Raw genomic sequence first — 13,641 nt, 5'->3', positions numbered from 1 at the left:
ATTTTGCAGTCTTATGGAGGAACAAGTCCCTCTGTGCATCTTCTATTACTTAACATGTGATGCAATTGTGTTTTGCAACACAAAGTTCACACTGAGCAGAGGAAGAATTTCAATGGCCTTTGGCTGCCTTATCAACAGTTTGTTTTCAGTCTCTGGAAAAACCTTAAAATTTTATCTCAGTGCTCTGAGCTGGGCAGTTATTTAAATGCAATTAATATAACCAACAGTTGATAATGGAGCTGTCAAGGAGGGTTCAGTATGTGCCTTGGAAGAAGGAAATGACCTAGCAGAATACAGTATCCTTTGCTGGCAGAGATCAGCAGAATAATGACATAAATAAAGCTGTCACTAAGAGTGCCCTGACATATCCATCATCCCACACACTTACACAGCCGCTGGAGCTAGCATGTACAGTGAAAACATCATAGTCAGAATTTCCAGAAAGAATAACATATAAATAATATATAAAGAATAACAGTGTAAGGGACGTGCTACAGTATAAATAAATGGCCTTAACCCAAAAGCAGTAGCTATGAAGTAAAGAATGGAAATCCCATTGGAAGAGGACATGCTCATTAAGGAAAGTTTCCAAGAGTCCATGAACTGGATTCATGTCACTCACACACTATGAGACCTGGGAAAGGCTTAAAGCACCGGAACTGCTCAGAGATCCAAAGAGCAGCTTCCAAGAGGCAGAATAGATCCAAAAGTAGTAAATCTCGCTTTGGACACTTTAGTCAACAAAGTCTTAAAGCACACAGCAAAGGAAACAAGCAACAGAGTTTCCTAGGAGATAGCTAATACAAAGCAGCACTGTGAATGAGGGGAAGATGTTCTCACCTGCAAAGTTTTCACTCTTCCAGGTATGTTTTCCTGAGACAACGTGTCACCTGCCACACTTCCTGGTGCAGACTCAAAAATGAAGACACTGTCATGGGACAAGGCTTTGTTTCCCATGCTTCCTTTGGGGCTGGGAAGGAAGGAAGAGTTGTCAGTGCACTGGGTACAGCCCTCCAACACTTCCCTGCACTACTTCACCAAGGCAGAGGGATCATAAAGAGCCCAGGGTAGGATGCATCTCGCTTAACTTCAGATTTCTGCATGTTAGCTGTCTAAAGTAGTCACTGCTATCTCCTTTTATACTCAGAAGCAAGGAAGAAACACTTTTGAGGATGCTGATCCAATGCAGGTGTCTCTTTTCAGATGTACTCAGCATCTGCATTGAACACACAGGCCAATCTCTGTGGACTAGAGAGGGAGTCCAAGGTGATTAGGTCAGATGCTGAGATTTAATTGGATGCATGCCACCCTGAGAGATATCTACAGCATCGAGGAGGGCGACAGGAGTCCCCTGCCCTCCTTTGGTGGGAATGTGGCTAGCACGAGACATTCAGGATACAACCTTTGCAGCCTGGTATGTATCATACCTGCCAAAGATTGTGGATTATTTTTCCCCTTCTTGCAAATGCAGGCAAAAAATGTAATTCCACTATATTAACAAAGTTGATTCAAACCCTCTCAGGTCCAGCAATAAAAACAGTTCTGTTCACCTGTATCATGAACATCGCCAGATCCCAAGCATATTAAAAAATGTAGACAAGACAAGTGTCCGTGGCCACAGTTACATACCTATCCACGGCCAAGTTAAAGTACCTAGATGAGATACTCCTGCCCTGCTTCTGTGCTCACTGGGTGTTCAGCCCAGCGAAGCACTGATGAGTTCCCACAAGAGCTGTTAACTGAGTTGTAATCAACTGAAATTGATTGGGGTTGGGCTATTAGGTTGTGCAGGGCACATTTTGCACTTGAGTGGCACAACAAGGAAGGCTCCAAACCTTTTATTCACCAAGTTCCACCAGCATAAGCAGGCACTGTCTGTATATTACTTTGTCAAAAAGACCATGAGGATGGCCTCCACCAGGATTTCATTCTAGCACTTAACTGGAAAACAACAGAGAATACTCATGTTGTTGGCTGTCAGCCTTGTGACCCACAAGTTACAAGGATTCCTTGGCTCAGCTGCAGTGCAGGCAATGCTCATTGCCTCTGCAAGTTTGACTCTGGGTAACGGGATGATTAGGAACAGAACTCTGACAAGGAAAACCCAGTAAGCCTAACACTCTTCTGCAAGGAAATCAAACAGAAAAGGTGTCCACTGTTTGCCTAACCCCAAATTCTCTCTTTATTTAGAAGCCCTGAAGGACTGTGAACTTTCATAAAGTAAATACAACATGTAAAAAGCTCCAAACAAATTACTCTTTTTTAATCTCCTGCATCTCCCTTCTCTACATCTCCAGAGACAACATCTTCTTTGTTGGCTTGACTAACCCTCCTGTTGCCCCAGAGGTGTAGTCAATCAGTATACAGTTATGCCAAGTCTGACAGTAGGGCAAAATAATTTTGCTCTATGTTTATCTTGTGTCGAAGACAATCTGAGCTCTTTCTCTCACAGCACAGGTCAGAGTTCATGCTTCCTCCCATTATATGTAATAGTTAATGTCTGTGTTAAGTTTACGGGACAGCAGTTCTCCACACAAATAAGGCCCATGACTTATTTCATCATTAAAGTGAATGAAGCCATCCCATCTTTTTGTGTGTTTGATTTTAGCATCCTTTTGAACATGAAAGACACTCTATATGGGCAAGACATAATTTTACTGCATTCAGAAAGACAATGTTATGCAAATTTTATTTACTGTAATGTATATTCATTACTAGTTGGCATATTTTATTTACTGCAAAGAATGCATGTGCATTAGGATGTATTAACCTTTTTAATTGGGGATTTCCTCACTTCCTTTACTTGGAATTCTTTAGCATTGAGACCTGAGGTTTCCTTGTTCTTTGGACTGCCAGTACAAGATCTGTTTCTTTCTTTCTCTGCATATGTATCATATGTGTTTGCAAGAGAATTACTGTATTTTCTTCTATTTGCAGTCACAAAAAGAGCATTGGATTAAATATAGAATTAACTGCAGCTTTGGTACAGACGAGTCTCTTATGTGCAAATATACATTCATTTGTAATTCCAGGCAGTGTATTTATATTTGCACTGAAGCTAAAGATGCACTGTTAGCTAAACCCCCAGCTGTTTTAGCCACTGTACCTCCACACTGATTTCCCCAGACAGATGCTCAATTCATTCATGTGTAGCAACACTTGAGCCACCATGACTGAGGAAATGATGGGACTCTACAGCCAGCAATAAAGCCACTCCTAAGTCATCATGGCCTGCACTATCTTCCACTTATTGTTGCAACCCCACTCCTTTTATTAGTGTTTGAGGTAGAGGAAAGAAAGGTGACACACTTCCTTCAGGCAGCCACTGCCTCAAAAACAACTGCAGCCTGCCAAAGGAGTGAGTGTTCCTTACAAAGACCGGGAAAATTTTACATGTTGCCCCAGCAGTTTTTCCTGCTCAGAGCTTTTTAATTGGAAGAAGACTATTTGGGACCCAATTTTCCTCTCTGTAAGGTCTTCTATCCTTCTGATAATACAGAAAAGATGTTGTCCATGGCACATGCTTTAACTTTGCCATCAAGGTTTTTCCATTTCCATTCAAAACTCGTACCTCTTGGAAGATAAAGAGGCAGCAGCACATAGTGCTCCCTTCCCCTTCACAGATGCCCAATCCCATTGATTCCCTACAGCACCTTGACATCTGGGCACATCCCCTTGGCTGTTACAGGAAGCATTTGGCACATCTGGGGGCTTGGTCTCTGGTTAGTATTCAGAAAAGTTAAATTTTAGAAATATTACATGGTTAAAAAAAAGGGGGGGGGAGGAAAAAAAGAAAACCAGTGCTTCTGCCTCAAGAACAAACAAACAGCAGCATTGTTCTAGGATTGGTTTTGATATTCTGCATGCCAGAAATTACAAAGCTCAGGGTCCTGCTATAAACCCTTCACAAGTTTTATTCCCACTGGCTTTCAGGATCAGGTTTTCGAAAGGATTATGTTGTCCAGTCTCTCTAGGCACTTACAAAGCGTGCTTATGCCATGCAGGGTCTGGACATGATGGGGTTTTCAAGTAGCACAAACATAGCCTCTAATATTTTTTGGATAGTCCATCTAATCCTATCTCTAAGGGAAGAAACAGAAGGGTTTTACTCACTTCCTGATCTCTGATCTTGCAAAACAGTTCATAATCACTGGAGGATAGTGCTGAGGTAAACAGCAATTGGACATAAAGTACTTGGTTAAGGGCAAGAGAAAGAGTTCGCACCCACACTGCCTCTGGACCAGACAGCTGATTTTAAGCCAGATCCCTCCTATGGGCTGATGGGGTAAGCTCAGCTGTTCCTAAGCTTTTTGGACTGGGTTATCTGAGTCACTCTAATTACCCTTACCCTAGGGGACTGGTTGTGTGGTCACTTACTCTGTTGCTGTTACGCTAACAAACAAACTAAAGAGATTGTTGTTTCATTCACAGATCATTTCCATGATGCAGTTGCATAAACACAACAGAGTGAGGAAAGGTGGGGCAAGAAGGAACAAACACCCATGAGAAAGTAACATCTATAAGCTGTTCCACCAGAAGAAATGTAGTGTCCAGCTCCATCTAATGCCTTATTTGATGATACAAAGCATTTGGCAGCAGTGCTGATTTCAGCATGTCCCACTCTAGTCCACCTATTCGTGCCCTCTGCCAGTGTCACACCCGTCCACTGTACCCTCCAACAAAACACAGCAAACCATAGGATGTGGCCGGTGTTTTGTCACACTTTGTTAGTCTGCAGTTCCACAGCCTGAGGCCTAGGGTAATCCAAAGAGAGGCCTGGCTGAGGAGCTAACAGGGGAGTATGATGAGAGTGGGGAGTTGGAAAACAGCCAAATTATAGGTTGCCAGATACTGATCCATGACACCCCTGGCAAGAGACACAACCATGTTCAGAAGGTTGTCCCACCCCAGATTCAGTCAGAGACATGCAGTGGAAGTGGTGTGTAGCTTGATGGTCTAAGGTTATCAGTGAAGCAGTGTTAGCAGTGCAAGCTTATAGCTTGTATTAGACTAACTGCAAAAAGGACAAGTTTTTGAACTAACATCATTCAGGGATCTGAGAATTGCTCCGGACACACCTTAAGAACTTGCAGACCTCACTTACAGCACTTCACGGGTAACTGACACAAAACCAGAGGCCTTCAGTTGTCATCTATACCTAAATGACTATGTAAGGAAGTTAAAGCAGCAATCTCATACTGATAACACACCAAAAATACTTCTTTGCCTTTACCCCAGCCATGATGGAGGGCACCATTTATGCTAAAAACCAGCAACTCAACTTCACACATATTCTCTGTACTAGCACTACTCAATCATCATCCTCTTGTAAAGCTGCTGCTGATCAGACCTTCCAGGACAGATTGCAAGCACTAAAACCAATCAAAACAATCTGGGCTATCTGCAGTTTTAGACTAAAAGGTTGGATCACCCCTGCCCCTGGCTGCTCTCCCCCTCCTCTCCAGGCTGGCTTTTGAAGCACTAGCAAAGAAAGAGGAAATTCTTGGAATTCCTTCATCAGCATTAGGGCTTGTTTTGCACAAACTTGGACAGAGGTTGCTCCTAAGGGGCCAACTCACACTTTCATCCTACTGCTGTGAGAGGTCCGCTTTTATTTATTTATTTTCCTTCCCCGCCAGCTTACCCAGCCTCCTTCGGTGAATGAAGTGCAGTAGTGTCGAGCACAGAGATGCTGACATCGCTGCTGGACTGGCTAGGTTTTAAATTACTCTCCCCCCTGGGAGGTGGAGGCTCTTTCCTTTTCTTCTTCGCAAAGAAGTTCTTGAAAGTCTGAAATTTGGATTTTTTCTTTCCTGCAACATGAGAAAAATGAAAATTTATGGAAGTTGGAGGTGTTTCTTAGCTTGGAATGTTATCTCTTAAATTCTGGAGGAAGCCTCGAAGGTAGAGCAGCCCATTCAGTTTTAGTCGGCTCCTTCATAAATAATTCAGTGCTGGAGTCCAGTGAAAGGTGAAGCTGCAGTTCTTACATTTGCTGCTTATAAAGCAACACTGGCATTAAGCTGACAATAGTGGTGCCTACTTAGGTTCCAGTTTATGAAAAATACACCTTATATAGAGAATGTATCTACCTACAAATGAATAGTGATCATGCCAATCATACTTGATATATTTGCAATAAAAAAATTTATGTCAATGTTTTTAACTCTTATTGTTCTTTACTCAGCTCGGTTTAGTTCTGCTTTCTCTTTACTCAGTGCTGTAAGAAGAGAACACCTGAAGGATATTCAACATTTGGCAAAAGATTGAAACTGGCAAAAGAATTTATAAACTGGCAAAAGAATTTATAAACTCTAAACCCCAAATATCTGTTTCCACATTAAACCACTGCCCCAAAATAAATCAACAACTCCTCCAAGGACCACGGAGCAAACCTAAATTAAGACGCTGCCCTGCAGGTCATGAAACCCCCAAACATAGCAGCCCTAAGAACACAATTAGAAAATTGTTAACCTGATTTCAGATTTTCCATTGTCCAAATGAAGAGAAATACAAAAAGAACAAAATAAACTATACGAAACATCACTGACTTCTTTCATTTTTAATAACCTAAGATACTTTAACATTCTTATTTATATTTTCTTTCAGCACACAAGTGCTGCATTTTGTCACTGACCTTTACATTGGTCAGTTTGGAGTGGTTTGGGCCAAACTATTGTACTAAGACCCCTGTGATTGACTTAAATACATATGCAGAGCAATAACATCACTGTATATCTGAGCCAAATTCATTGTTCAATTAACACTTTACAGCAGTTGGCATAATAAATGCCCACAGCTGGAGGATTCTTTCATAACCAAGGCATTATTTCAACACAATTATTGTCTTCTCCCAGCAATGATTTAGTCGGCGATGCTCTGTCTCAACGTGTGCCCTGTACGTGTAGGGATCTCTGCCAATGAGCCTTATCTGGGCTGAAACTGTGCCACCCGCACAGCTGCATCAGACAGTAGCCACTTTGAGAAATAAACAATGATACTGAGATCTACTCACCCTGTCTCCTCCCTGCTCTCAAGACCAGTGCCAGCACCATGTGTCAGGACATACAAGGACACTGGTACACTGTCCGGCACAGACTGGTGAAATGGCTACCTCTCTGCAGAGCAGTAGCAGCCACGGAAGACCTGCACCTTGCTTTTCAAGTGACTTAGGCTGTCACTGAGACCAAATTATCTTTCAAACCATGTAGAGCAAAACTATCAATGGAGTCCCACTCATCTGAATAATAATGGTATGTGGTGCTCCCATGGAGGGTTTATCAGCGGGAGACCGTTTTATCTTCCACTGCTGCTTATCAGGCAGTAAGTGAATGAGATAGTCACGCAAAACATACAGGTTATATTGCCTGCCCCAGACTACAGAGCTGACCCCAAGGCTTTTGGATTTGTTAATACTCTCATGGGGCTCAATGAGTTTCATGCTGCGCTGACAGCAAGAACTGGTAAGAGAAGACAGGTCACAGAGCAACCAGAAGACCACAGTGCCTCTCAAATAAAACAAGTGTGTTGTGTCCTCTAGACAGTCTTTAGAAATGCCTCCCAACCATTACTGCCATTCGTATCAGCAATTAGACAACGTATATGATACAGGGAACTTGTCAAAGCTGAGTTGGTTTATTTTAGATGAGCAAAACAAAAGGTTAAAAAATTTCATGAAAGCAGTGCCCCAAAATTATCAATTCAGCAATGTCTGCTAACACAGTCCAATGACTCAAAGAACAAAGTGGCAGACTTTGCTACATGGAGAGAGCTCTGTGCAACTTAAAGGCACCCTACATGAAAAACAAGGACATTGTCATGTACACTGGTCAGCTGACAGCGGTATGGACAGAATGCAAGTTCGATTCTAGTGCAAGTATTACTGATGAGCTTAATTAGATGCTGGTATTTCCAGAGAACCATGGGAATGTTTAAAAAAAACCAAACCACAACACAGTAACAACAAAAAAAGAAGTGATCCTAAGGACATTTAAGAGAAACAGACATAAGTCCTACCACAAAGGATAACATTGCCAAGGCACTACTCCAAATACTTGTTTAGATCAGAAGTGGTGCTAACTTTAGAATGGAGCCTATGGAAAGGATTTGCAAACGCTGCCAATGAGTAAACCTCAGCTGGCACAGGACAACACTTGGGTATCATTGTGCAACAGAGAGTTCTCTGATGCAGACACATCAGTTACTTCAGTGCATTCTCTAGCCTCTAATTTATTACTGATGTGCAGGATACACCCCCTCTAGCAATAATTCCTCTTCAGCCATGCTTTGCTCAGCTGCATGCCTTCAGCTGTTGCAGATGAATGTGAAAACACTAAGTTTCCCTACAGTCCCAGAAGATGGGCACTTGCCATACTACTATGCAAAAAAAGATAAAAGTACTACTAGACATTTAGAGCTGCATGCAGATGAAAACTGGGACTGCTCTGTGTGAGAGCATTTGGCAAAAAAGACACGGTTCAGAAAGACGGTGTTCATATTTGTTTCCTCCTGTGAACAGTTGTGCGCTGGTTTCGCACAACACCGTTAAGAGGATGACACATTTAATTTAAAGGTGCCTACATTTCAGTGCACCGTGAAGTAGCCCAACATATCACTAAATTGGTAGAGTGCTCTATGATACTTGAACTAGTAATATACAAGAGGATCTTATTACTTAAAATGGAAAAAAATCATTGCATAACAAAAATCCAGTCAAAGCAAGGAGAGAAAATCCAAGCTCAGACAGCTATGCCTATATCCCTTTCACCCACTGATGAATAATGACTCATGATTTTTGAATTCTTATGGTTACCAATCTTCAATTTTATGGTATTAAAAATAAAGGGTTAAATTTAAAGGCTACTGCCCTAAAAAGCAAAAGCCTTCCCAAAAATTAGTTGCTTATGCTAACTATGATTTACCCCACTATAACAGGAGCAGGAGTAAGTATTTTGCTTTCTCTGTAAAGTTTGTTTATTCTGTATTTTTTACTGTTTGTGTACTGCCTATTTCATTGTTTCTCCTGTGCACAGAGAGAATTAATGCACGTCTTTCTGCTCTTTGCATGGTTCTTCCTGACAACAAGATAGAAGAGAAAAAGATGCTTTTTCCAGCGCCAGATTGAGACTGTAAAAAGCACAGGGAACATCTGATTTGGGAGCTCAATTATCATATTTAAATTAACAGTTAATTTTGGGATCTTCTATGCTCTCTAACTTCCTAAGGTGTGTTCAGGACACATTTTCCACTTTTTCCTCAAATCCAAGGACTAGATATTTCACCAATAAAAACACATGATCAAAAAACCCCACAGACAAGATTTCTGAAAATACCATGATTCTTCATAAAAAATACCTGATATTGCCAGAAAGGCTATCAAATCATGGAATTCAGTAAGGCTAACTAACATTGGGTGCTGACAGTTTTTGGACAGTGACCTGGTTACTGCCATCAAGGAAGAGCAGCATGCACTGGAAGCCCTCTACTGACTAGTCAGACAGTAAGGTAAACACCAAGAAATTAATCTAATTGACAAGACTGTGAAGGTTGAGGATTTTAGCCACCTACAGCTTTTACATCACAAGCCAATTAAAGCTATGAGGAGGAAGAGGTGACGCAATCCTACATTACATGGGAAGTAAAACATCCTAAAATGGCTTTAACCAGGTCCAGCCAAGTGTCTCTTGAATACTTCAGCAATAGCACAGCAGGCTTTAACTTTTCAAAATTTTGGTTCAGTTAGAGACAGAAATATTCCTGGTAGTTTTAGAGCCAACACTTAAGACAGCAAGCCACCTCCTGCCTTCCCTGTCACCCAGGTCAGAATTTGATCCATTTTCTGAACCTTCTAGTGAACCCGAGTACAAAATTTGCATGCATGGGTTTCACACAAGTTCACCAGTGTGCCATGGATAGCACTGGACTATGTGATAAACTAGATTATAAATTTAAGAAACCAGCTGCTGCTGAGCATCCATCATTACACTTTCTTCACCCCTATCTATCTGCCATGCACAGTTGAACTAACAGTCACTTTCTCATTTACTTCTCTGTTCTACCAGTATTCTGATGGTGGCAAATGTATTTCTAAAGGATAAAGCAAGATGACCTTTGAAACACAAACATTTAAGATGACTGTGAGACATAAGCCAAAGAAAAGAAATAATATGAAGCAATATGACAGCCACTTCTCCTGAAATGCCTCAGCCATAATACTATTCTTCATATTCACCTATCTCCTCAGGAATAGTCTGAACACCGGCAAAGGGGATCTCCTTTAATTAAGACAACTCTTTGGCATAAGTAAGATATTTTCCTTTCTTGACTATTATGTCATTCCTTCATGGCTGTTTCCCTCAGTCCATGCCACCAGAATAAAGAATAAGTAACAAATGGTTGTCTGTGGCCAGAAGCAGAGAATGAGGCTGCAGTGGGGGTACTGATACGGCTCCCACAGACAGAGGCTGGCTAACAGGCTCTGTAGGATCCATCAAAGCAGGCATAACAATCAGCCCTTCAAGATCTAACGTCCTGTTTTTGAAAATCCAAGCCAGAATAGGAAAAGAATATCCTCCATCAGGTTACAACCCTCCAGTACTGCACATTAAAAGATCTTTCCCATAAAATTGCCAGCTGACAAAGCCACACAGAATTTTTTTTTACACTACAAAAAACAAAAAAACACTGCAAAACAAGTCATTACAGACCCCTCGACCTGAAGCAAATAAATCTTGACTTTCAAATCAGCTATGCATTTGGAAAACAACTGCTTACCTGTGCACTCTTCAACTGTCTCTCCTGTTTCAGGTGACTGTATGACGTCTGTTGGCCCCGTAGCCATGATATAGTCACTGAAATAGAGATGAAAGCATTAGATAAATTTTAGTCCACCTTCCCAGCTGAATACAGTTCCACCCAGCATGAAGAAAGAATATGGCTGGATCCTTTCTGAAACTGCATACCCAAATGCTTATCACAAACATGGCTTGCACACTTTTTTGCACTTCAGCCACAGAACTTCTCCTCATTTTTCAGTAACACTTATTTCTCCAGCCAAAACTTAACCAGTGTAATTTCTTGCCAGTACCTCTCTCTTTTTAGGAAACCAGGGTCAAAGTTTGCATTAATGAAAGATGTCATTAAACTTGCTTAGCAAAGACTGTAATACTTCCCAGTCTCAGAATAATGAACTTTTATGATTGCTCTTTGCTAGAGTGACAGCTCCATGCTATTGTAAAAAACATCTTAAGTAAGTGCTTTGCTGCCGAGGGTTCATGTATTACAGTATCCTTACAGCAGGCACCAGGCTAGTCTGTCAGCGTTATTAAAATTAGTTAAGCATCAGCACTGAAGCATCGTCCTGGGCTATGCTACATTTGTGGAAACCAATAGATCAAATTTATTTTGGACTCAGTGCAATCAGCTTTTAGCCACAAGCTTTGAAACCTTATCGCAAGCAGGGCTATTGATCAACCAAATTAGCTGATGGCATCATCTTCCTCCCTGATGAAAACAAAAGTTCAGCCTAGTTTTAAGATCATTCAATGGTAACTGGCTCCACTTTGTATTTTCCAAGACTGCTAAATGGGTGTCTGTCAGAGACAAAGGAATTAAGCAGCAAACCACAAGAGTTACAGTACAAATGTCAAGCAACAATGGAAATGTGACAGTTTAGCAGGGCAGCTTATAAATAGTGTCCTTCGTTAGGGAAGATACCTAGGTGATACATTTACACAGTTAGCAGTTCCAATATGCTGTGTCAGAACTTAAAGATAAGAAATCTTTACAAACAAATGAAAATACCCAGAAACAAATCCTGCTCCCTTTTCTGCATAGACCTCATCTAGCAATTTTCCACCTCATAGTGGTATAACAATGCTGCCAAACTACGTATCTCAACAGCAAGCAAGATTATGGTTCCATACTAATTTGGCCAATCAGTAAACTATTTCTTCTGTATCACCCACAGATTCTATAACCTGTCATGCCCAAAAGCACTGGGACTTTCCTGTGAGCTCACCTCCTCAGATAACCTTAAAAGATAAGTTGCACAAAACTAGAAGCAGAGGCGATGGGACTGTCAAACAAAAAAAAGGGGGGAGCAGACAATCAAGGTAAAAGAGGCAGGGCTCCTGTGAAAAAGCAGACTGCAGAGTAAGCTTTCCTTGTACTAGCAACACAGATGTGCAAACTGCCATGCTGCTGAACTGTAGGTAGAAATGGAGGAGATAGAGTGCAGTTTTCTTCTGTTTTATAACAGATCATCTGTGAGCAGTGAACACAAGAGTGCGTTAACACACTGTAGTTCCAAGCAATCTCATCTCAACTTGCTAAAATCAACGAAGAAGTCATTGCAGCAACCAGGACTGATTATACCTTTTCTAAATAAGATGCACTGAGGATATTTTGAAACAATTGTTAGACAATATTGAGAAGCAACAAAAAATAAGACTTTTAAGATTTTCCCTTTTGGATGATCATAACCATTCAACTCTTCTCCATTTTTTCCCACATCTCATCAACTATCCATGAAAATGTCTGGATTTCCTGTGTATTTTGATTAAAGTGGTCATCAGCAGACTTTCTCATAGACTCTTTCTCTGTATTAAAAAGAAATTCGGTTCCAATTTTTCCCCTCAAGTTTATACACTATGCATATTGATTACGTTAGATTTTTCTTGAGGGAAAGGGAAATGCATTTGAAATAAAACATCAAGAAAGTACTCAATGAATTTACAAGGACAAACTGGCAAGTCCCCAGACTTGAGCTTATTTTCACAGAATGTGAGTGGGCCTGACATTTGGCTCATTTAGACCTCTAACTTCTGCTTTACCCACCTTCAATAAAATCAAAGAGAAAATGCTACTTTCAGATCCAGCTTTGTTTTCACTGGCTCTACATTTATTTAAATTACTCTATCATCTCAGCTGCTCACTCAGAATCCTTCCAGCCTTTGGAGGTATTTTGACTGTTGTGTTTATTATAACTGCAAGCATTTATTTCCAGTTGGTATATCTTTTATACAAGTAGAACTATAATTGCAAAGCAGTTCAGCTCCGAGGCAGTGTCTTCACAGCCAAATCAGCTCCAGCATTAACTCAATTTTATAGCTGAGTTCTCTGGGGCATACGGAGATCAAGTGTCAATTGCAAGGGTGCATCGGTCGTTTGCAAATGTGCCCCATTTAGGACATAATGGTCTGGTGCCTTTGTATACCTCATCATGGCATCATCTTTTTCCAGCGAACTGAACAGTGACTTGACACAAGGGAAACCATCACAGATTTTTCCAAGCTTTAAGTTAGCAAGTATTTAAATGATTAAAAAAAGAAAAAAAAATTTACAGCAAGGTGTAAGTTCCATCATTAAAAGCTTGATGACATACCTGAAGGAAAGTTCACAATTAGAGGACACTTAGACTTCAAATTCTGGTGGGAGTGAGTTGTACTTTACAGACAACAGCTAGCAAATGTTCTGAGCAACAAACCCTAGCCTGGGGATCAATGTAATAGAGAAAAAGAGGACAAAAACCCATCAATACAAATACATGCGAGTGCACAGGCATTAACTGATCGAACTTTCAGACATTCACCACTTCCAGGCCTTAATGACAGCTGACAGACACGGTGTCAGGATGTATCA

At 41.0% G+C, this 13,641-nt stretch overlaps 1 protein-coding gene across 2 annotated transcripts in view; it reads right to left on the bottom strand.

Moving 5' to 3' along the window:
• KIAA1210 (KIAA1210 ortholog) overlaps positions 1-13,641 on the bottom strand; it is a 59,645-nt gene that overhangs the window by 18,471 nt on the left and 27,533 nt on the right. For both annotated transcript variants that reach the window (XM_075054121.1, XM_075054120.1), the window contains exons 2-4: positions 10,774-10,850; positions 5,645-5,813; positions 841-970 (exon numbers count right to left, since the gene is read on the bottom strand). In XM_075054121.1, the coding sequence (XP_074910222.1) occupies positions 841-970; positions 5,645-5,813; positions 10,774-10,840 (366 nt within the window). In that variant the 5' untranslated portion in view covers positions 10,841-10,850. The remainder of the gene's footprint in view (positions 1-840; positions 971-5,644; positions 5,814-10,773; positions 10,851-13,641) is intronic.

The sequence above is a fragment of the Buteo buteo genome, chromosome 22, assembly GCF_964188355.1.
Source record: "Buteo buteo chromosome 22, bButBut1.hap1.1, whole genome shotgun sequence".
Lineage (NCBI taxonomy): Eukaryota > Metazoa > Chordata > Aves > Accipitriformes > Accipitridae > Buteo > Buteo buteo.
The sequence above is the reverse complement of the archived record's forward strand: the minus strand, read 5'-3'. Positions and strand labels throughout refer to the sequence as shown.